The sequence below is a fragment of the Dinoponera quadriceps genome, unplaced genomic scaffold (assembly GCF_001313825.1).
Source record: "Dinoponera quadriceps isolate SergipeBrazil2010 unplaced genomic scaffold, ASM131382v1 scaffold5230, whole genome shotgun sequence".
In the NCBI taxonomy this organism is placed as follows: domain Eukaryota; kingdom Metazoa; phylum Arthropoda; class Insecta; order Hymenoptera; family Formicidae; genus Dinoponera; species Dinoponera quadriceps.
Window position 1 is genome coordinate 417,050 of NW_014559346.1, and position 25,158 is coordinate 442,207.

Sequence of the window (25,158 nt, forward strand, 5' to 3'; positions counted from 1 at the left end):
CGGTCGCGGAAATTCGATTCTCACTACGTCTTTCTTTCGTCTCTTTCGCTCTCCCCTCCCTTCTCCCCTCTCTCTTTCTTTCTCTCTAATTTTCTTTCTCTCTCTTCCTCCATGCACGTATCTCTCGCCGTTCACCTTACGATTGCACGACTGCAGAACGAGCGAGTGAGCGAGCGAGCGAGCGAGATACACGTCATTTCCCAAGGGAAGTTCGTTCCGGTCTCACGGAGCCGACCGAGTGTCAGTACGTTGACGACATCGGTCTCGTGCGCACACGATCGCCATTTCCCCATTTCGGTCTATCCATCTTCGCGTTACTCCGAGTATAAACACACACATATACGAGCGTGTGCCCGTCTTTTCTCGAGCTTCTATCCTCCCCGTGAAAAGTCGGCCGGAGATGAGTTGCGCGGGACGCTGAGAGGAGGAGAAGCGAGCGCGCGCGCGCAGAGTCGGCCTCCTCGCGCCGGCTGAAGAACGCGGCTACGACGACGCTGTTGTCCGCGCGAGTGGCGCGCATTGAGCGATCGATCCGGCGGAATTTAGGTACGTAGATCCCTCGTAGTAGATCATGGATCACTCTCTCTCTTTCTCTCTCTCGCGTGGTCGGGAAGATGTTGAAGGGCGACACGACATAGACGACGACGAATTCAACGTTTGTCTCTCTCGCTCTATCGACGACGACTATCAACGCGTCGTTGCCTGCGTGGAATTCTTGCGTCCTTTTCTCTCGCACGCGCGGAAGAGCCGAAGCGTGAACCGAACTTTTCGCCCTCTCGCCGGCTTCTGCGACTACCCGACGCTTAAGGTCAAGGACGAAGGGTTCAGGATCTTTTTTGAATTTTTATCATGGATAAGTCGGTCGAGAAAAAGATTCAGGCTCCGTCGGAGGGGGGGGGGGGGGCTTTTTNGATGTGGAAGGATGTGAAAGATACGTGCGTGCATACAGGGTGTCCCGAAAAAAAGTGTGTACACACATACACACTTGGAACGATTACAAAGGCGTTCATTAACACACGGTTCGTTTTCAAAATTTAAAAGAGTCTACGGATATGAATAGTGTTTTTTTTCTGTCAACGTCTGTTTTCAAATCGATGACCGTTCCACGCGCTGCGGATAACGTGAAACGATAGAATCGTAGGCATCGAGTATCGTTAAAATGTGTGTGTATATTTTTTCGGGACATCCTGTATCTCACGCGATCGCTCTTCTCTCCGTGCCCGAAGATTGATTGCCTATTTTTTGCATACGAGCAAACGCCAACGGAATTAGCATGTATGTAGTGGTAGTGTTTATCCTTTTGCCGAGAGAGAGAGAGAGAGAGAGAGAGAGAGAGAAACGCGACGCCGAATAGTTGGTACGCTATCGCAAGGCTAAAATTGCGCATTCTTTTTTTGCGTCGTGACATCAGTCGCGATTAAAACGTGCCCGTTTATTATTCGCGCGCGTTTATTATCCGTCACGCCGGACAGCCGTTATTATTAAAAGCCGATTTTTGCCGCGTTGCGCAACAATGTGAGAGAGCAAGCAAAGGAAATTCTTGTCGTTTCTCCGTTGAAACGTTAGACGGTCGGTTTTTTTCCTCGTCATTCTCTCTTTTTCTCTCTGGAAGTGGCGGGATATCAGCACCTGGATTCCAGGCCCCGCATCAGCGTTCACTGCTGAGGAATGCACGTGCTGGAACGACGGGAAATTCTCCGGTCAGCGTAAAAATGCTCGACCGCGAAATAGTTCGAGCGAACGAACGAACGGCGAGGGAGAAGTGTTTTTTTGTTGTTTGGATCGTTCAGTTTGAGAAATCGTGACGGGGGAACAAAGCGGAAAGCGAGGATCCTCCTTTCCGAGAGCAAGTTCGGTCCGATCCGAGAGACACGTCGCCGGCATCGAACCCGAATTGAAATTTTCTGACGTTACTCTGACGCTCTCCAGAATAATTTGCGTCTACTCAGATGTTTTATAAACTATTAAAAACCCACTTTGACGATACTGATAAATTTGTTAACTTCTCTGTTGAACCTTCAATTCTACAGATTAATTTAGGATTAATTAAAAATATATTCAATATTCTTCCTCGGTATTATTTCAGAATATATTTCAAAATGATCAATAAAAAATACGTTGCATCACATACATATAAATAAACCTCGTTTTATTAATTTTATTATTGCGCATATTTTTGTACACAGTACGTATTACAAGGAAAATATATAAACATTTTTATTTTTCGTGACAGAATACATATCGTGTCAGGGAATTGTATTTATCTCCCTGACACGAATACATATCGTGTCAGGGAGATAAATACAATTTCCGAATCTATTTTCACTATGAAGAAAACGCGCGTGTAATATATATTTCTTAATATTCAAGATTTTCACGAATGTTTCGCATTTATATAAAAATATATATAAACGCATATATATGAACGTAAAATAAAAACGCATTTAACGCATTATGTGTAAAGAAGCGTCCTAAAGCGTCTAAAGAGGTCTCTTAGACATACGTGTTAGTTGGATCGCTGTCTTAGCTCCTACCGTGTTGTCGAATGAAAGATTTAATACAAGGCCCAAATTTCGACTCTGATCATTGGAGGATTATGAGGGGCAAGGCCGGCGCGAGAACGGAATACGAATTGGGGTACGTGCGGTATTCTGCCACGGGAGGGAACGGATCTCACCCAGTTTTTGACATTCGGAGGCGGACATTCTCCAACATGGAGGGTTCATACATCATACAATTTTTTTCTCCGCATCCACGGTTGTCCGTTGTCGTTACTCGGCCCGGAACAGTTATGATTGATAGAGCGGCGGCGCTCCACTGTTAACTCGTGCTAGAATACGACATAATAACGCGGTCGCGATTTCTCGTTGATAACGAGACGCACGTGAATCCCTTTCTCGTCGTCGGCGGCGACGCGAAATTCCCGACCGTTTAGAGAACTTTGCCCAGTTTTACGCGGGATTTAAATACCTTTAAATTTGCGATTAGTAACAGAACTTAACGGAGGTAAAGGATTGTTGGAGGATCAAAGTGTCCCGTAGATGTAATCTTCAAAGTCGACGCTCTTCGGAGATGTATTCTTTGAAGTATTAGAAAAATACAAATGAAATAAGCGTATATTTATATATAATATTATATTAATATAATAATATTATACAAGTTAAGAAGTAACATTTTCGTTTCACCAGAACTGTCAGACTCACATCGCGAGTCCTCGCGGGGTAAAAACGTTGGATAAAATTAAGAACGTCGGATATTCGAGAGGGAGAAAGAGAGACGCGGTTTGCGCATTTCGCGTCGGACGGAAGAACAGCTGGCAAATTCCGCGATCGATCGATTTGCAATCGTGTAACAGGGCTCGTACGTTCGGCTGTCAGAAGCGATTTACTCGATAAATGTTGCATGCGAGCCTCGTTACTTATTACGAGACCGTCCGATCTAATTTTCCTAAACACACGTGGTTCAAGTTCAATCGTTTCGCCGATACATGTAATAAAATTGATTATTATTCAACGAGGCCGTTTACTTAGCCACGCCGAAATCACGGGATGAACCTGCTCGAGGTAAATGCTTTTTAAATATCGTTGCGTGTACACACGGGAAATCCGATTTTCAAGATCAGCAGGTACGAGGACCCACGATCGAGCTTGTTTCAATGTCATTGTGCATCGAGGACGTTTGCGCGTTCTGTCCCCGAAGTCAAAAATAAAAATTCCCCTCCCCAAAACACGACTGTTTTCTTCCGAAAAGAAAACCAAGGGAAGGACCTGTGTTCCTTCCCGGGGGTCATTCTTCCGGACACTTAAGAACAGTAGCTCCATCATCATCGATGGTAGCGCGAAAAGTGGCAGCCGGCGATTACCGAAGTCGCACACACATACACAGCTTCGATCGAAGTTACGAAGGCGGTCTCGTTTTCAATGAGTTTAATCGCGCACGCGACGTCTCGTGACGATGAATCATCACGGTTTGTAGGCAGGGTTTGAGCACCACGGTGCAGGGAGGCAGGAAGCCGAGGGAGGAGGAGGAGGAGATACCGTCCTCGTTCCCCATGCGGGATTTCGGTTGGCGCTGATCAATTTGCATAATCCCGAAGGCGAAACGAGTCCTCCTCGCGAGAGAAAAAGAGAACCACCGGCGTCTCTATGAACTCCGAAGGGAATATATATAATAGGAGCGCGACTAAAAATACAATCTTCGCGTCTCCACCGGGCTTTACCCGCCGCCTTGGGAAGCCATTAGCCTCTCTTAGCGAAGAGCACGCTCCCTCGTCTCTCCGATCCTCCGCACGCAAAAGTGCCTGGAGACGCTTCGGGAATCGGAAAGAGCGGCGATCAGGAAGGAAGTAAGCGATATCCTCGAAGACCGACGGCTTTGACGAAACGCACACGGCGGGAAGCTGCTCCTCCGTCCATCTGGTAGGAGGAACGTGGAGCACTGCCCTTTTAATTATGAGCTCTTTCCACCACGTGTCAAACGGTCAAACGGCGAAACGTGCAGCACGTGAAACCGTTTGAACTGGCCGAACCGCTCGGAAAGAATTGGCCGGCGTGCCTGAAAACGACGTGAAGTCATAATTGCTCCGATGGTGACGACGCCGACGTGAGGCCCTATTGTTACTCATGACGTCAGACGACGAACGCTCTATCTGATCTCGGATAGGAAGTTCTGTCTCGCCCAACGCATTCTCCGGACATCGCGTCGCATACTTCGATATGGTGCAGCCTCTCCGACATACACTTTCAAAATGAGATTAGATGTTGGAAAAGAAGGTTTCGACGACTTCGTCGTGTCGAAAGACGAAATATTCTCTCGCCGCTGGATGCGATCCCGAACGATTAAGAGTGGTTGATTTTGTATTGATATGTACATTATTGATTTCTTTGCCTTTATATTAATTTATATCGTGTGTGTGTATATAAGTTTATTGGAAGATTTGATTATTTAATTTTAATCGGTGCGCCGGCTGAAAAATGGCGAAAGATGGTGGACGCGAATGGCAAATACTCGGGTTAAGACGATCGTGTCGTTTTTCTGCGTTAATAATCGAAGCCTCTCGGAGTCTCGTTTGTTATTTGTCGGCTATATTCGGCGCAAATTTTCCAAACGTTCTTTCATCTCCCCGATCACAAATACCTGAACACTGGCATCGGCAGGTGAAGCCGCGTGTCTTCGCGCTTGGAATTCCGTGCACGTATGTGTGTCACACCCGTTACTTAGCTCGGAATACGCAAGTAACAGTATAGCAGCATGTACGAGTAGAAACGACAAATAGAGAAACGGAGAGAAACGAAAGGGAGACGATTACTGGTTGAATATAACAAAAGAACACAAGGTGGTTCTTACCGTTTAATTTACAGTTTGTACGTCGGCAAATCGTGCACGTACTCGCACTCTATTATTTTCGGCCGTACGCACGCGGGAAGGCGATCAGGGAAAATTGAGTCATGGGTGATTATTGAAGGAGAAGCGACGCTTCTCACAGCGCGCGTGTAATAATTGCGGCACACCGCTTGTGTATCGTCTCGCGGCGCATTAATTGCCACGATTAAGCGTCGCCGGCGCGGCGGCTCCTCGAAAGCCGAAGTTTTCACGCTGCTTGGACACTCTTAACCCCAGCTCGACACTCACGGGTCAAATTGTCCCAAGCGAAAAATTCCGAAAGTCATTGTAACGCTGAACCGTATTCTTTAATGGTGCATCAAAGGAGCCGCTTGTAAATTTGGTACTTATCAAGCAAAATTACGCTCCTATACATTTACTTTACTAAATAATAAATATTAATTTGAAAACGAAATTAAGATAGACGTGCATACGTGATATTACAAATTCGAGAATATTATTTGTTATTTTTCTTTTCGGAACTTTACACCGCTGTATTTTCGCGCTGCTCCTCCAAATTTCCCAGACCGCAATTCGGTTTCTCTATGAATTGTCATCGTCGTCGTCGCAAGTGGAATTAATCGACGAGAGGCGCGATTAATTGGGCGACTAACAGCGACCCTCTCCAAGTGCTGACGAAAGTTGCGCTACGACTAAAATCGACCGATCAGTCCTAAAACCTGATCTATAATATGTGCTCTTTGTGTTTCTTGTCCTCTATCTCTTTTTTACAAGTAAATAGAAGTTCTTGCGGGAAAAAGATAGAGAATAAGAAACAAGACGCAAAAAGCACATTGCAGACCAAGCTTAAGACATGTCCTCGCATCCGCGAAGTGGACATATAATATCAATAGAACATTCCTATAATATTAAAACACTAATATACTACAAATACTACATAACGTTCTTAGAATATTATAAGTTTTAGAATATTATAAAAATATTATTTTAATATTGAATAATATTCTTATAATATTCTAGAAATATTACGCGCTTATAGGGTTTCTTCTCTCCTCCTCCTCCCTCTTTCCTCCTCGACTTCTCGTCCGTTCCCGACGATGATGGAATTTTCCACGAGAAGATTTTACGGTCCGGCGGCAGTTACAAAAGGAACGCGTGACTCGTTTCTTTCTGGCTAGAAGCGAAATGTCGCCCGGAGCGACGAGCTGCTCCGAAAGGACATAAACACATGCGCGTGCTCGCACGTACAGTCGGTGTCACGTATTATTGTTATGCCATTTTCTAGATCGAGAATTACACGGTTTGCAGGCTTGATTTTTACACGTGAAATTTAAATCAATATAATTGGAGCCATTGTAACTCTATGTTATAATTAAAATTATAATTTTGAGTTAAAAAATCATTATAATTAAAATTTCTTTTTGAATGAAACGAGAGATCGTAAGACAAAACACAGCATGTCGTCTCACTCGGATATCGATAGGTTATCGCAGCATCCTTTTTGCGCGAAGTGCTGGATGAATCGGCATCGTTAACGCGGTACGTTCGCACATGTGCCGAATGAGGTGAATATATATATATCAGGGTTCCGTGAAATCAGGTCAAAAACCTCTGCATGTGATCACCCTTTCCTGCATAACCTTGTCCCACAAAAGGAGACGCGAGGGGGGCAACGCGCACTCTCCTTTCTCTCGCAAGGAATCGCTTTGTCTCGTCTACTCGTGCAGGATTTCTCAAGATCCCACTAGCGTTGTTCATATTGTCTCTCAGCGTCATGGTCAGTCCACGAAGGTCTACTTCTCGAGCAAGGATTAGGTTAGAAGAAAATTACAGTAATCACTGGATCAGTAAGCACGGAATAATAATTCCTCGTGAGAAATATTATTTCCCTCCGGCGGATTGTTTTCTCGAGATGCGCGTCGCTATCGTCCGATGTATCTCTCGGTGTGATCGCAAGTCCTATAAGCGCGTAATATTATTTAATATTAAGTAATGTTTCTGGAATATTAGTATGTATTTACATATATTTTTCTATATTATTATTATTTTCTTTTAATATTCTAAGAACGTTTTTATAATATGCCAAGATTATTATGCGAAGTGGACATATAATATCAACAAAGAACATTTCTATAATATTACAAAATATTGTATAGCATTCTTAGAATATTATAGGAATATTATTTTAATATTGAATATTAATAAAATATTCTAGGAATATTACGCGCTTACAGGGCGATTTTCATAAATATTACATGCGCGCAAAGTGTAATCCGTTGAAATATGTGTCCCGCGACACACTCGATATTTATTAAAACGCGGTTATTCTTTCGCTGTCGACGCAGCATATTTTTCTGTTCGCTTTTTACAAAACGTTGGAATAATTTAATAATCCGAGCTCGCTCGTAAACCTTGACTATTCGCGCGAAACATACATAATTCACGTTCACTTATTTATAGTCTTTTTTTTTTTACTAAGTCAAATGTACACACACACACACATACACGTACGTACACGCATGTCGGTCAAACTAAATAGTTCGTATCTGCTCGATTAAAATTTTATTTCGCCACGTAGAGACCGACGATCGATTCAGTGAACAAATTTATCTGTAATGCTGAATGCTGTTTTTAATCGCGTAGATTAATCTTGAATGACTTCGATTTTTCGAGCGGTAAAACCCGAGATTTTGATGCTGCTACTTTGACGCTCTTAGACTAACATTCATAGTCGAATCTTATATTTAAGACCGTCTTAGAAAAGGAAGAATATTAAAAAAAATAAAACATTTATTTGGTAGTTAATAATTTGTTTATTTGTATATACTAATATACATATTTTATACTGAGGAAAAATTCCTTTCAAATAAGAAAATATACATTTTCTCGTATCTTTAGCTTTTCACGAGAGCAATTATTTATTAATGGTTATTTATTTACTTATATTTTATTCCATATATATTAGTCTATATTGCTATTTTAGCTTCTACCATGTTGTAAAATTAATGGTTAACATAGGATTAAAATTTCAACTTAGGAATTTAATCGTATCGATTCACAGCAGGACCGTTGCCGGCGCTCTCTTATTTCGCACGCGGATGAGAAGGTAAGACGATCCTCTTGCGCTCGTCCGACATGAAATTCGATCGATCGCATAACGCGCTTCCGGACGGACGGACACGTTCGATCATGATTCTTGTATACGCAATCGATAACCGCAATAATGTAGAGCGTATCTGAACGTCGCTGAAAATTTGATTAGACGCATTCGCCCACTGGCGTACGAATGTCGCTCATTTCCGTTTTGGCCGCGAGCTTGCAACATTCTTTTAACTGTTCTCTGAGCCACGTGCGCGATTGCCGCGAAGCGAAGAGATCGTCGAGTCCTTCGCTCTGTAATTAGTAAGTTGAACTATCCCTTCGCCTCTCAAGTGACGAATTAAATACCAATGATTAGAAAATGTCTGTTTATGGAGACTTCTTTAATTAATAACTCAAAAATTTGCGTGTTATTTGCAAAATAGTACAGGACTTTTCCGCTCAGTTTCATCCGCTCTACTTGCCACACCATCTCGGGAACCGAGATTAGCTTGGGACACCCTATATATTCCTGTAAGGTACGATAAGGCATTACATGACCCGCGATCGTGTGCACGTCGTCATCGTGACAATTGCGCCTCGCGATTTCGAAAAGACGATCGATCGATCGCACCTTCCGCCCGCGGCCGATTGTCCGTCATTGTATTATTGCGCAGTTCCTCGCGAGCTCTGCGACCGTGGAGGAGAAGAACGCGGGATGATAAAGGAGCACGGCATGGGCGCGAAAATAGACGGGCCGTGAAACAAGAAGAAGACCTTTGACGTAACGCTGCACGACGGCAGATGTTGCGGCATTCAGCGGAAAGGGGCCATCTTTTCGTCAAACAAACGTCGACGACGAATGCGCGAAACCGGCCGGTTCTCGCCGCCAGATCTCTTCATTATTATAGTATCGCGGCGAGAGGCTCAAGGTGCGCCCACACCGAGTCCGGCCGCGAGAAAGCAGGTGCGTCAGCTGAAACAAATGGCGGCATTCTCTCTCGTGACGGGCTCCAGGTGGAAACCCAGGCAAGTGTGAATCGAGACGAATCGTCGTTTCGCCGCGCTTCCGGGGTCATTCGAGCGACACTATTCGTGCATTTTTTTTCTCCTGGACGAGACAAGCGAGAAGTCGCGCAGTCTCTCGTTGTGAGGTGACCTTAAGATCCATATATCCATATATTCGCACACATCGCGCTTTTCCGCGCAGTCTGTTGTTCAACAATAAAGTTGATCGGCGTTGTTGTACTCGCCGGGTACTCAGGAGGGTGTCTGTTTGCCGTCGCAGGATCCTTGAATACCTTGGGATATACCTTGACGCAGACGCGGAAATCAGGCGAGAGGTGTTGCGAAGTTACGGTAGGTTCGAGCGAATCACCCGGGAGTTTGCGGGTCGACCGGAAAACCAAAGTTGAAAGTCAAAGTCGAATTGATTTCGTCGAGAATGCGGTGGAAGGAAGTGTGCTGCATTTTGGAGGAGATCCTTCAGTAGGAAAATGTATCTTCTGGAAATAAAGAAATCTTAAAGGGGAGGGGATTTGTATCTGGACGACGAATTTCCCGATTGTGGAAATACCAAATTTTGCTATTTTCGTTTGTTTAAGCTTAATTATTCAATTTATGAATATAAGGCTTGGTGTATTCAATTATACTCGAGCTGTCGAATCGTTTGCGGAGCATTGGCGTGGACCTTATCCTTCGTCCCGAAGAAAACAGTCCAGCGGTGTTGAATCGCCCGATCCGGACGGCCGATTAAAGTCCCGAGCATCGTCGAGAAATTACGCGTCCGGGGAACTTTTCGCGCGATAACGCGATTGTCTCGCTGTTGCGTGTGGCGTAATACGCTTTGCGTCGTCCTGCTGGAAATAAACATCGTTCGGATTCGATACGTTATAACGCGTGAAAAAAATCGCCGTCGATCCCGCCGAACGTGTTGATGTAATCGTCCTTGCATAACTTGCGCGCAATGTAACAAAGATGAAAATTACGTGACAGCTGTCGCCGGCGACGCGGACAGGCTGAATTATGTTGATTGCCGATAGGCATGCCGGGGGAGACAGAGGGAAAAGTGCGCCGGGCGTGTCGTTGCGTCATCTCATTATAAGCTATAATTGAAAAAAAAAAAAACACGAGTAAAAAGAATTGTCGCTGACTGACTGCACATCAAGACGGTTGTTCGCGCTGTTGGTGTTCGGTGAGGATGATATTACGCATAAGCGATCAATAATAGGTAACGCCGCAGGATAAAATCGGGGAGGGACGTTGAATCGCGAAATTTGGTTTTCAAAATTCTTCGAACGACTCTTCATTCATGTACAGAATGACTAAAGAGTATCAGACCGGCGAGATATCAGGGAAATAAAAACATCTGAAGGAAAAATGTTTCGCATATAAATGACAGGGTTTCGACAAATGCGTCAAACGGCAATACCCGTTTGACTTTGAACGCAAGTATGGAGGAGCTCTCAAAGTCAAGTTCGTTGAATATTCAACGAAAACCCTTATTTTTATTCAATATTCCTGTGTACGTAAACACAAGAGGTATGAGTCCGACCGGGCTATTTTCACGCGGCACACCTTGGATGAATTCATACCTCGGAAGGTACCTAACCGGAAGAAGTTTGATCGTAATGTTATGAAAGGATCAATGTCAACTATAAGAATACTGAATAAATCGATAATACCCTACATTTTGTTAACAACAACGACTTTTTATCGAGGCCTAAACGACCCCGGGTGATCGTTTACGTAAAAAAGAAAAAGAAAATATAAGACGAATATTCCCGGGTTAATCACTGAATTTTGTTAACTCCTGATAGGCTTATTATAATCAATCTCACTTAAGAATATTCCGTGATATTTGCGAGGTGAATTTCATACTACCTTGCCAGGCACGTATCCATTGATACATCCGAATCAGTTTCTCAATCAGTGTTCGATTAGATCGGTAATTATTTTATCGGAGGAAGAAACGGTCTGTTTCATAAGAATACTCGAGCGCGTCGACTCGACTACTTCACGTGGCCGCTTTACTCGGCGTTGTAACGAAGCGGTGCCACTGCTATTTATTTATTTATACTGTGCGTCGTAGCGACGGACTTATCGACACTGATAAGCTCAAGAGTATTCTGCGGGTGCGTCTAATTACAAGAGTAATTGCAAGGCGGCCATTGGAACTGTCGCGGTAGTCGTCATTGATCGTTCCTTCCGACGAGACCGTGTTTCACTGTCGATGTCGGTCGCGCAGTTCGAGAGAGAAACTCCTCCCCGCGATCATTAATCGACGAACGAGCGGCCGACGAGCGATCGCTACGAGATTGCGGTACCGTCGTCCTCCTGTCGTAGTCCGTTTTATTCCGTTCGATCGGAAGGTGTACGTGTCCTCTCCGTGTGCCCGAGATCCTCCTTTCTCCTCTCCGATTCTTCAATTCGCGCGAGAGCCTTCAAGAATCGGCTCATCCCGACGCCGCTCGGTCCGCGCGCCGTCGTTGCTTGCGCGCTCGCGAAGATTCGCGAAGTCGTCTCACAGGTGAAGAACCCCAACGGGCTGAGTATATCAAGTGTGCAAATTAATTCCCGCGCCTGTTCTCGTAAAATTCCAAGTTTATTTGACGAGAAGTCGAGTGCCAGTTTCACGCGAAACATTTCCCGCATTAATTTGTGCACCTGATGAAAGAAAAAAGATGTCGGAAGCAAGCGATTTGTCTCTCGTCTCTCGCCATTTTATCGAGCAGAGAGACGTACGAAGACGCCCCTCGGCGCACGGCTACAATTCTGGTAAACGGACGTCTTACGGAACAGGCAGATATCTGCAATAGATATTTCAGGCAATAATCTAAGCGCAAACTCAAACACGGATAACAATCGGTCGTGTTCCGTGTCGGTCTCGCTCTCTCTCTCTCTCTCTCTCTGTTTCTATCTGTCATTGTCCTAATTCTAAGCGGCGATAATTCGTGTTCCAGCAGCCAGCAGAACGGAGCTGCCATCACAGCGACTACTCCACATGTGGACATCGCCGTCCCGACTCAGGATCGGCCGGGCACCCAGGAAAAAGACTCAACCTTAAGCCTGATTACCGCGCCATCAGCCATCATCGTGGCCGGTGAAGGATGGAGAACACCGATGGCTCCAGGAGGAAGCTCTCCTTCCTCGGCTTCGGTAAACGGGTATCGGTAAGCGAATCACTTCAATAAGCAATCGTCGATTTCGATTAATTTGCATCTTGATCGGGCAAATTAGCTTCGATAAATCACAATCGAGTCCTCCTCTGAGACGTTGAGTCGTCCTCCACGCCTCCTCCCTTCGATGATTACTGTGTTTTATTACGAGTCTCGTTCGCTTGCTCACTCGGCTTATAAAACTCATTTGTGAGCATCCGGCACGAGAAATGTCGGCTTGAGTGCCCAAATCGGTTATCGGACTGATATCGGGTGATGTAGAGCCGATAAAATGATAAACGATATACTGTATCTAGTTATGTGTATATATATATATATTTTTTTTTATATTTAATATTAAATAAAAAGTGTAATTTAAGATTTTCATTTCATTTATAATAAATATAATATAATAAATATTAATGTTAATTATATATGTTAATTATATAAACAATAAGTCTAAATATTAAATAATTAATAATCGCACTTTTGCCCATTTCTCTGGAGATTTCTATTGATCAGTATCAGATATAAATATTGCTAAATATTTGCTACACATAATGTTACTCAAACTTATTGTTATCTCATTTTCATAATACGAACTCTTACTATATATTTAACTAATTTTATAACGTGAACGGTCACCGGGGTTGTTTTCATTGTTTCTAAATTTATTTAATCATTTAAAAATAAAATTATTCGTAATATTTTTGCATTCTCAAATGTAAAAATCTTCAAATAACTTTATTTTTAGTAGACAGCAATTCCGAAAGTGAATTTTTAAGGCGGAGTATAAGAATGCACATTTTTAATAAGAAATAAATAGACAAAATATACAAACCCATGTATGTAAACTTCTTATCATTATTTTATATAAATTTGGGTTAAAAAAAATCACTTATCGAGACTTAAACTAGCGATCTCGCACTGACGAGTAAGGCGCGTTATCGCTGTGCCGCGTGATCGTTGGTACGCGTAAGTTTAATTAAACTTACACGGCACTCGGCATTTTTTCACTTCGATTTTCTCGAAAATGCTTGAGAAGTACACTTTCTCCTATTTCTCAATTTATTTTTATTTCTCAATAAGGGTTCACACCGAGGCTTATCCATACAAACAATATTATTGAAATCGGTGGGCGCTACCTTGTGACGCCCCCTTGTAAGATAAATATGTTGCTTAAAATCTAATAAACAAGTTCTAATTAGCATTTAGCTTGTATTGGCAGTTATGTTACTCACTGAAAAGTAATTTAGAAAATAATCTATCGAATTACTGGATATTCCGATATTTACGAAAATGTTATACTTAATCGGACTTCGAAAAAAGAAGGAAGGACAAATCAATTACAAACATCTTCATTTACTGTTTATGATGTATATTAAAAAAAAAAACTTGTCAAGATTCAATTTATCTATCTTCAATTTTTTGTCCAATATCCGATTTCTGATGAATCCGCATCACTGTGCGGTGAGATTCGCGACAGTCTCCAATGTAAGATGGTTCTCGCGAGGAAAAGCCGTGGGCAATTTCGCACCGTTGACCTGGATCGAGGCGATTTCGCGAGGTGTAGTGAAACGAATCGAGGCGTCTGTTTTACGTATGTTTCGACCTCTCCAAAAGACCGGAAGCCATCTGATGGAAGCGCAAACTACCGGCAAAATGTTCGGAAATTCGATGACGCGACCTCTTTTCGAACAGGATGGACCGATAAATCGATTCACGACCACAGGGTAAAATCTGCGAGATTACTTTCCTCTGTTGCATTCTCGTCGTCGTCGTGCGTCGTCGTGTCATCAGTGTTTGCTGGTATCTAGATGACATCATCTAGATAATCGTCCAGATGAACGAATAGATCATCTTTATTTTTATCTAGGCGGAAGGAATACAAAATATATTCATCTTCATCCTAGATTAAAACATGTTACCTCTTCTTTCTAGCTGCACTGCTGAACCGATGCAACTAAAAAGAACAGACTGTTTGTTTCAATTGATCAATCCACTTTAAGCCCGTATCAAACTGTTGACTGCGAAGACCAACCTGACTGCCGATTACGACTGCCAACATTACGATTACTTTGACAAATTACTTAATCGTTGTGTAATTTTATGATCTGCGTAAATTTTATTATAAATTTTCATAAAATCTCTCATGAAAATAATATCGTCTAGAAAATTATCTAGACAAGTAGCGCTTCTTATCTTCCGTCTAGATCAATCAAAAGCAAAATCATCTTCATCTCATCTAAGATGAATTTTTCGGATTTTCACCTCATTATCGTCTAGATGAATCTGAAATCATCTAAGGCAAACACTGCGTGTTGTACGGTTTTTAAAGTATTAACAGTTTCGCCGGGGTAGCGCTTACGCAAGGCGTCAGAAGTCGCAAATTCGATTATCGAGAGCGGTGTCAATCGCGCTATCATGTAACGCTCGATCGCCACCGGCCAGAGTACAGTCGGATCGTTTATGTTGGAGCGTGCTTGCACGTGATCCACGTAAAAGATATCTCGCTTCTATGTACGCGATGGCAGTTTCGAAGGTAGGAGACGCGGCCACTTGTTGTAACGGAAGCATTACGTAGATGACGCGCAATTAATTGTATAGTCATATCACTGTAATCTCGCTTATTGATCGATAATGCGTGAGTTTGAACCGAGGATGCCGAAACCTGTCTAAAGGACCTCGCACGTTTCATATGAAAAAAATAAACCCGCTCAAATCGCTTCGTTCTGAGATGTGTTGTAGTTTAGATGAATTCCGAACGAATGTTCCTCTTTCGCCACAATCGCATAAAATCAATAGATAAAGAGAGATTTAGAGGTTTCGAAGTCATAGAATTTGAGTGTGTGTCGTATTTCTTTAAGATAGCTTGATGCTTACTTTTATGCGTAATAGGTACACACCATATTAATAATGTTGGGTGTCGTGTATGTGTGTGTGTTTTTTATGTGTTGATTTTATGATTTTATGATTTTATGAATGTGGCAAAGGAGGCATTTGTTCAGAATCATAAACGAAGCAACTTGACCGAGTTTATTTTCTTCATATAAAACGTGCAGAGTCTTTTAAGGTATATATGTATTTATATTTTCGTTCAATATAGTTTATTTACTTTTGCTCTTACTCCTGCTACTGTTTTTACGATAATTTTCATCTTAAACATCGGTGTCATTTCCAAATAAAAAAAGAAACCGGCTTGAAAGTGACAAGAATGAGATCAAGACGATCTGACCACGAATACCGTGCTATAAATCGTAATTTTGCTCAGATAGTTTCTTCTAAGAATCCTTAAAACATTGTCACCACCCGTCTAATATCATTATCAATGAGATATTAACGATGAATGACAGTGAAAACGATTATATTAATAATAATACAACGATTCGGATAATCAGAATATCGAAGTGGTTATCTAATATTAGTGATAAAAACCACCGAGGTTAATTGGCAGAGGCGGGTAAATGATCTCGCAGAGACAACTCCCGGCGAATGATTTAAAAATGACGTATCTTTATTTAACAGCGCCGGTCGTAAAAATAACCTTACGAGCACACCGTAGCGATGCGCTGGCGAGAAGCTCCTGTGGCTCTTCTTCCACCTCTCTCCTCACGTTTCCTCTCAGTCCGCCGTCCTTCCCTGCCGCTCATCTCCTAGTCAAGTTCAAGGTTGGATGTTCGTTTAACCCATCGCGCAAAGTTGGCTGACCTCGCTGACACGTCATCGCGAATGCGGGAGGGTTGCGAGATCGTGCGCTTTGCGAGTTTGCGAAATCGAAGAAAAGCTATACATAACTCACGAACGACCAAGCTTGCACCAAGCTCCGATTAACTCTTAATCTCCGATCAACCCGGGAATAGTCTCACCTGGGGTCATTTCATACCTCAGGCGGTCAGAAAATGAAGCTCACGTCGCAGTGGATTTTTTTCACTGATCGGGAACCGATACGTACCTTTCATTCGGACGTTTAGAGACTTAATCTGTGCAATCAAAATAGGCTGTGACTGGCCTTATTCTATAATATAAGCTTGTAAAAGCACATTGGGGTACAAAACGACCGCAGGCGACCGTTCACGTTAGGAAATTAGTCAAGTATGGTAAGAGTTCGTATTGTGAAGACGAGATAATAATAAGTTTGAATGAGATGATGTGTGCCCGTACTCGGTAAACATTAAGCAATATTTACATTACATCTGATACTGATCGATAAAAATATCCCGGGAAATAGGCAAAAGTGTAATTATTAAATATCTAATATTTATATTTATTGTTTATAATTTACATGTATAATTAACGTTAACATTTATTATAAATGAAATGGATGAAATTTCTAATGAATTGAATCTCTTCATTCATTAAAAATATTGTCATAATAAGACACTCGATGTGCTTATTCCGATTCTTAAATATTTTTTTTGCTTTCCCCTCATTTTTTTTTCAAAAAGTACCGAGTAAATCTATGTTTGCCAAAATGTTCCTAAATGATAATAAGATCCGCACCGGCGGCGCGGCCGGGGAATAAACCGGAGGGGCTGGCGATTCAGGGTTCAAGGTCGATCGGGAGCAGGAAGAAGCGAAAAGATACACGTCGGCGCATGTGGGGGGGTTGAAACGGGGAAACGCGGTCGATGGTAGGAAAGCTCGCGGTCGCGCTCCCGTCTCTCTTTCACTTTTTCTCGCTTTGCTCTTCTTTCTCACGCGCAGACACAAACATGCTCGTCCCTCGTCCGGTGGTGTAGTGATAATGCCACGCAGCGATGGTGGTGGAGGTTGTGGTGGTGGTGGATGGTGGTGGAATGTTCTGCCGGTCCACCACCGTCCGTGTAAATGACAGCGAAGGCGCGGTGGGTGAGATCAGTGACGGAATATGCGGACTTACGGCACACACGAAAACGTATTAATGTCGGCGCACAATAGGTATTTCAAGCGTCAAGAAATTGGCCAATCAGAGTCGAATGTGAAGAGAATAATTAACTGTGACTGGTCAATTTCATAAAGCTTGAAATACCGATACTTATTAGACGCACTTTGATTCTTTAATAGAATACAGGTTAGGCGGGGGAGAAAGAGCTACTGATTTGATTATTTACTCGATTAGATGAATTTTCGGTGTCAGAATAATCAATTGTGATTGGTCAATCTCTCAAGGCTTAAAGCTTAAATTCTCATCGTAGATCCCGCTCAAGGAAATTAAATCATAAAGTAGAACCCGCGCATACACCTCGCACCGTACTGGCTTTTCGTAGCCCCTCACCCGCCCCTCCTTCCTCCTTCCCGCTCTTCTTCCCGCTTGCGTGCCGCTGCTTCTGATGATGATCGATAAGACCCTCTATGACCTAGGCCTAGCCTAGGAGTTGACCCGGTCTGGTTCTTGCCCCTCTATTCGCTCGCCCTCAACCTGCCAACCCCACCTACACACTCTCTCTATTCAGCGTCATAGCGGCTCTGAACTTTCCCACCTGCGGCTGCGAAGAGAGAGAGGCCTCCCCTCCTACCGCCTGCCTGCCTGAGTTTTCTCCTTCTTCCACTTCCACTCGCGGGGGCCCTTCTATCCCGAATTTCACGGCCGATTGACACTTGTTGCGCCCCGTCACTCTCCGCCAATCACCTGCGCGGCACCGTTCGATTTCAGACGTAGCATCGAGAGAGAGAGAGAGAGAGAGGAGAGGGGGAGAGAGAGAGAGAGATCAGGCTTTTTTCTTGAGGAGGATCCGAACGGAATTAAAGATGTTTTCCTCCACACACCTGTGCTCCCTCGAAATCTCATCGATCCTTTGAATGAAATCTTCCAGTAGGAGACGAATCAGCGTTGTTAATACAGTGACGGTAAAAAAAGTTTGTTACGCGAAAAAAAATTTTACTACCGCAGCAAAGCGTCGCGACAGCAATAAAATTTAGCCGGCATAATTAAATTATCTTGCTGCATAACGACTAATAAATACTCCTGACAAATCTTTCTGCTGTCCGAACGAATTTCTTTGTTTTTTACCGCCACTATACAAACAAAGAATTTGCTATTCTAGCGTGTTTCCTTTCTCCATGCAGCATCACCCTCTTTTCGCCGGCTCGGATTTTTCACGCAGATTTCCCAATCCCATTCGTGTCACATCTTCCGAGAGAATCCCCCGTCCGCAACATCCCGCCATTCTCCGCCGCCTAATTTTCCTCAATTTCGTTCATACCGCGTGTTTCTGTTTCGGGTAGGTCGCGCGGTCTTTCATCCCGCGGGCACCCGCCCGCCTCAGCAAATTACACACACAATAAATCCCCGAAAGCTTGAAAGATTGGAAATTGAATGAAACTGCAAGTAGCAGGGTAGGACGAGCGGACAGGCGGACTGGCGATCAGAGGGAGGGTGCGAAAGGAACGAAGGGGTTGCTCGCGATAGACAGCGTATGGGGGTTGATATCGATCCGCCGCCCCTACCTCGCAACCGTCATTCCCCACCCCAGCGGTTTCCCCATTTCTTCCTTCCTCCCTCCCTCCCTCCCTCTCTCTCTCTCTGGTCTCGCTCTTCCCGGCCACCACCCTCTTCTCTGCCCTCAGTTCGGGTTCCTCCAGCTCAGCAAGCTCGTCGACCGGCCGGGTTGCCGCTCGGCCCGGGATGCCATGCCTGAGACTGCCGCCGGTTCCTCCGGGAAGTCGTTCCTGCAGCGGGCGCGGGGCAAAGTGCTCCGTTGGCTACGCCGCTCCCTGCGGACGACGCACCAGGTGACACGACTTCCTGCTCGAAATCGTCCCTCCCCCCTCCCTCCGCCAACCCATCCCGCTTCCGTGTATCCGATCTGTGTCGTTCGTCCGTGAATTCACGATCCACCGTCGGACCCGTCTACCCCGGGGAAAAGAGAGGGAGAAGTTTCGTGCTGCTGCCGTAACTCGCAGCTGACTGCGGGAGATTCACCCTTCACGATCCCGGAGCGGTTTGTCCAGTAAGGTTCGAGGAATTTAGAGTCTGCGATGCGCGTCGAGTGTGGTAATTGAGCGAGGTGTGAAAAGGTCGAAGGCGACATATAGCCTGTGGGTCACACTTCGCCGATTTCGTCGAGCTCCTGCCCCTTGAAATCCCTCGGAGTGAAATCCCGCCCGAAAGGCAGAACGATGAGTGGTCGCTGGAATTCGAACTTTTCGCTCATATAGAGCGATCGTACTTTGAATCCTCGGGTAAATGTCTTCTTTCGAAATCGGAGAGAGTGAATCCGACGAGTGTTACACCATAAACGGGGACATATTTGCTCCGGTCGATCGGAACATTCGCTCGTACGGAGAATTCGTAGTCAAGATTCGTTCCGAGTATGAGTGAAATATTTCTCTTTGCGATTTTGCGTGCGGTAATATTGTTATTGTCGTTTTGAACGAAATTACTGCCGCTTTCTGTTTGTTTTCGGTGTGATTCCGAAAGTAACTTCAAGAAATTTAAGTAAAAGAAAGATTCTCCAAGGCCAAAACCTTGAAGCTTCAAAACTTGAAGTCGACCTCTTCCTCATAGATATTTAATTGCCGTCTTTTGATATGTTTTTCAACTAATTTTCCATCTCAAATAAAGCTATTATAATCTGTGTTAAGTGGAGCGATAATAAAATCACTTCCATATTTTTTCAACATTCGTCCTCTCGATTCCGAGCGCTAGTATTGTCACTGTCGTATTGAAAATACTCCCTCCCTTTTCTCGCTTCGAGTGGTGAGGTTACACTGGAAAGGATTTAGAAGTTTCTGTAGAATCGTAATCCCGCCTCGAACCTTGGAATTTCGAATCAGAGGCGTTCTTGTTGCGTTTCGCCAGAAAAGAAATCGGTATATCACAGACTTCGGTACACACGCGGATCATTTTTTAAGCGACTAGTCAGAGAGGAAAGGATCGTAAATCTTTCCGTAATTTTTCCGTAAATGCAAGACACAAGAAGCAGACCCTGACTTTGTTTTCTGTTTTTTTTCCCGTTTTACATGCGTTTTTCTCCCGTTTCTCGATAATTACGGTCGCGACTTAATCATATCGCGAGTCTGTGTTACATGCACGTAATTCTTCGAATAAAATAGGGTGTCTATTTAAACAATAACTATAATCGTCGCGCGGTCTTGCCATTGATCTTTACTTTTTTTTTTAGGGAAATATGGAAATGTTTGTTCGCATTACGCTGACGTCGAAATTACGCGAACGGCGAACTGCGTCGAGAACAAGTGCGATTATAAAATTTTACGACTCGCAATTTTGTCAAGATTAGAACTTTGCAAAATTAGAACGCCCGTACGCAAAGAGCAGCGGCGCGGCAACAAAAATGTCGATCGTTACTTTTCTTCAGCTTCACCAAGTTCTCCAATTTCGCCGAGCGTGACAATTTACAAGAGAGATCTTGACGCCAGACGGCCAACGTGAGCAACGTTCGTCTTGATAGTCGTGCGGCAGATGACGCGCGGGATTAGCTCGAGATAATATCGCTCCAAGATTTTTATCGCGCTGGTGTAACCTCTGTAAGCGCGTAATATTCGTAAAATATTTTATTAATGTTATTCAATATTAAAATAATATTCCTATAATATCCTAAATATGTATTATGTGATCTTTTTTAATATTATACGGATGCTCTTTATTGATACGTCCATTTCACATAATATTTTTGGCATATTATAAAAATGTTCTTAGAATATTAAAAAAAGAATAAAATAATAACAATATAGAAAAATATTCCAGAAATATTACTTAATATTAAATAATATTATTTAATATTATAGGGCGCGCTTATAGGTTTCTCTCCCTCTCTCTCTGCAGCTCTATTCTTCCCCCTCGATCCTTTGACTTGTGACATTTCTCTCTTCACGCTTGCTGGGAAATTCTCAAGCTCAAACTGGGAAAAAACCAACGACTCAATTCCTTGCAAACAAAAGAGAGAGAAATAAAAACGTTGGTATCGTTTCGTGAATTTTTTCAGAGAGAGAGAGTGAGAGAGAGGGAGGGGGGGTTCTCGACGAGAAAGAGGCAGAGCAAACGATGACATTTGCTAACTGTTGACGCGCGCGTAACTGCAAATCTGTCGTTTGACACAGAACCGAGTCAGATTTCGACAACGTATAACGAAGTGCGAAAGATCGATTTTCAATGGCTCTTTGAGCATTGTGCGGACGAACGTTGTGTACGCTTGAACAGATGGTGGTACCGCCCGGCGGTATTTTTAAGCTTGCACGAGGGAGAAAAAGCGAGATTCGACCGGACTCCCGAGAATGAACTTTAAAGCGGATTTCCGTTCGGAAACGAAACGAGATTGAAAATAAAATCGCTATTCACGGAGCGGAGCGCACCTATAACGCTATTACTGTTCTATACGACTATCAGTTTCTCAGAATAGACCGACAACGTGCGTCTCCTAGGAGGAGCGGAAAGAACGTTAATGTAACTGCTAATGGTGCGCGGACGCGAGGATGGATCGCTCCTCCTCGTCGCGGGATCGCCGATATCGGCATCGATCCTGTCTGAAATATCGCGCCGACGGAGTGGTCCGGAGATAATTAGCGCGCGATCATCTAATTTTCGCAGACAAGGGACAGAGTGGCTGAAAGGATCGATCGTGGAAGCACCGGCAGGATCACTGCAAATTCAATTATTTTTACATACATAAACGTTCAAAAGTGACACATTCGACCGAAGCTCTTTTTTACATGTTTCTTGCCGCTTCAAAATTACATGATTTAAAAACGCTTGATCGTGTTAAATTATAAGTTAACACGAATCCAATCCACGCGTTGAATAACGTGATTTGAAAGCGGCAAGAAATGTGTGTGGGAAAAACTTCAGCTGAAATAACAGACTTCGATTTGCAGTGATATCTCCGCTCACTCGCGATCGGAGCGACTTTTCGGAATGACGGACGTCTCGCGGGCAGCGGCAGGAGGGGGTGGTGGGGGCTGGAAACTGGAGCACAGTAGCTTCTATTTATAGATGCAAGTTTTTCGCGGGAGAACGCGCGCCACCCGCGCGATAAGCGACATTCCGTGTCTCGGTGCCGGGGTGTTTTCATTTACCGCGTAAGGACGTCATGATGCGTACGAGGTCCTTACGTAACCCACCGCGTGGCGGTGGTGGTGGTGGGTAGCTTTGTGCGTCATGTACTGCTCGCTCGCTCGCTCAGGACACAAAGCTTTTCACTGGGTGGAACTCTTACAACATGGCATTAATCCTTAAAGAGTTGTCGCGCGCGCATTCGCGTTTTATTATGCAATGCGGCGACGCGGATTAACTAACGGAGGGTCTCTCCCTCTCTCTGTCTGCCTTTTCGCGGCATCGCAATATTTCTCAATGAACGAAGATATGTATAGTAGTATAGAAGAAAATATATTTTCAGCATCCACCAAATGTTTCATTCTTTGCGTATCTTTTTTTCTCAGTGTGATTCACATGCGTGGCTCAGCGCGTCGATGCGACAGTAAAGGAGCGACATCCTCGTCGTCGGATCTCGAGGACCTCCTTCGCAGAGAATTGATATCTTAATTGTCTGCTTCTTTGTGATACGCTTGTTTATTGAAACTTGAGCGACGTAATGAGACGAATACATGCGATTTTATTCGTATTTCTCTTTTGATGTGTCACACAGGTCGACGGGCATGGCACGGAAATGGGACCAGAGCTCGACGAGGAGATGGAGAAGGTCTTCGCAATGGATGCTGGGGAGAAATTCGACGTAGCCCGCCTTGGCTCGCCCTCGGAGTCGGTCGGATCGGATCGCGGTCCACCCTCGCGATATGGCGATCGCGACTTCAATCGTAAGTTGAGACTTTCGTGCTTTCGAGACTTCGCGTGTTATCATCGTCTCCTCGAAGTTCCTTCGAGCGGAGGACGACGAGAATTCTGTGAAACTCCGGCAGAACCAAATCAACAAAATCAAAACAGACCTATTATGTTATCTAAGATCTGTTTTGTGCTAATTTCTACCGCTGATACAAATTTTCTAACCCGTGTAATTTCGAAATTTACAACTTTCTCGCGCGCTGGAGTCACTTTAGCGTCTCTGTGCTCCACGGTGGTCTTAACAATTGAATTTAGGTTGAGTTTGCTCGTATCAATTGTCGACCGAGCGGTCTCTAATTAAAATTTGCAAAGTTCAGTCGGCAATTAAACGACCTTTAATTGAATTCGTTGGAATCAATTAAACGGTCTTTGATCGAGCTCATACTAATCGCCAATTGAGAAAAATTTAATCGTTATTTTCACAACTCCAGTCCTCGGTCACCGGAATTGTTTTTCTTTCTATATGTGTGTTGGAGACGTGAGAAATTATGTATTTATTTTATATGTCTTGTATTTTATTTATTTTTCATATTTCTGATATGTACTTTTCAGAACATCGGAAAAGGAGCTACCCTCACCCGCACATGCCCCTGAAGAGCTTGCATTCCAGATCTATGCGGCGACACCTCTCACCGTAAGTTAGCAGTATATACAGAGCGTTCTCGACTGCAACTACCGATGATACCTCCGATTCCTCTCGAGTCTCTTTATCTCGAGACGAATCTCGATTAGATACACAAGGTGGAACTTTCATGTTTGCAACAAGTTCGATAAAGCTTGAAAACGACAAATCTGATACGCTACTCTCCCCGCGTTATCACGTAGTGAAGGATCGGCGGCGGAAGTGTCCACGGAGGAGGAGCACAGTAATGTCCAGCCGAGGAGCAACGAATTTCACGAAACTGACGGCGTCAATAACGCGTCGGCCGGCACGGCCGAGGCCGCCAACGCCGAGGCGGACGAGGAAACGGCCGAGGAAACCGAGAACGTAATCAGCAGCGAGAGCGAGGCGCCGATCTCCGAGAGAGCGGCCTCCGGCTTCAGCGACAGCCCGTCCGTCGGCAGCCCGCGAGTGCAGTTCGAGAACATCAAGGAGGAGGAGACACCGTGCGCGCAAACCCCGGAAGTGCCGGCGGACGTTGCGCCGAGCGGCCACGAGGAGGACCGAAAATGTCGACGACACCAGAAACACGAGCACAAGTAAGGACGAACTTTGTTTTTTATCGTATTCTGATGACACCGGTCAATGCAAAAATTATAATAATAAATTCGCTGCACTCTCCCCCCTCTCCTTGCGAGTCCACCGATGGTGGATGTTCCTTGTTTTCTTTTTTCTCTTCACTTTTTTTAGCGCGTCTTATAGATCATCGTCCGGGACTCGGTACCGCTCCGTACCGGAATTGTCACCGCCGCGCGTTCGCGCACAGCTCGTTGGATGGTACGAAATAAAGGTCGGCCGTTTCGTGTTCATAATTGCGCGCGGTTGAAATACACGGCGCAAATACGGAGGCCCGTAAAATTGTGACGTGAAATGCGACCGGATTTAAACTTTCGCCCGGATATCGAAGATGATCTAGTTTTCGTGCTCGTAATATCCGCGACAGACACGACGATATAGTCCTTTTAAACTCGTAGGGGCTCGTCTCAGCCCCGCTATTATCGTCGCTTTCCGACGGGATATTTCATCGCAGGCACTGTGACGGAAATAGTCTGATTTTCGCGCTCAACCGACGCCTGAACGTGCTAATTTCATTTCGACCCTCTTTCCCCTCCGCCCCTTTTCTCAGCCATTTCCCACGAAAGCTC

General features: G+C 44.3%; 1 protein-coding gene across 4 annotated transcripts in view; it reads left to right on the forward strand.

Moving 5' to 3' along the window:
- Positions 1–313: 313 nt before the first annotated feature.
- The window catches only part of LOC106750383 (band 3 anion transport protein), a 31,335-nt gene continuing 6,490 nt past the window's right edge, over positions 314–25,158 (forward strand). For 2 of the 4 annotated variants that reach the window (XM_014630712.1, XM_014630714.1), the window contains exons 1-5: positions 314–546; positions 12,387–12,593; positions 23,159–23,327; positions 23,905–23,986; positions 24,178–24,552. In XM_014630712.1, coding sequence (XP_014486198.1) covers positions 12,531–12,593; positions 23,159–23,327; positions 23,905–23,986; positions 24,178–24,552 — 689 coding nt within the window. In that variant the 5' untranslated portion in view covers positions 314–546; positions 12,387–12,530. Of the gene's footprint in view, positions 547–12,386; positions 12,594–19,177; positions 19,290–23,158; positions 23,328–23,904; positions 23,987–24,177; positions 24,553–25,158 lie in introns of those variants that run through there. The other 2 variants (XM_014630710.1, XM_014630713.1) reach the window with 1 other exon arrangement.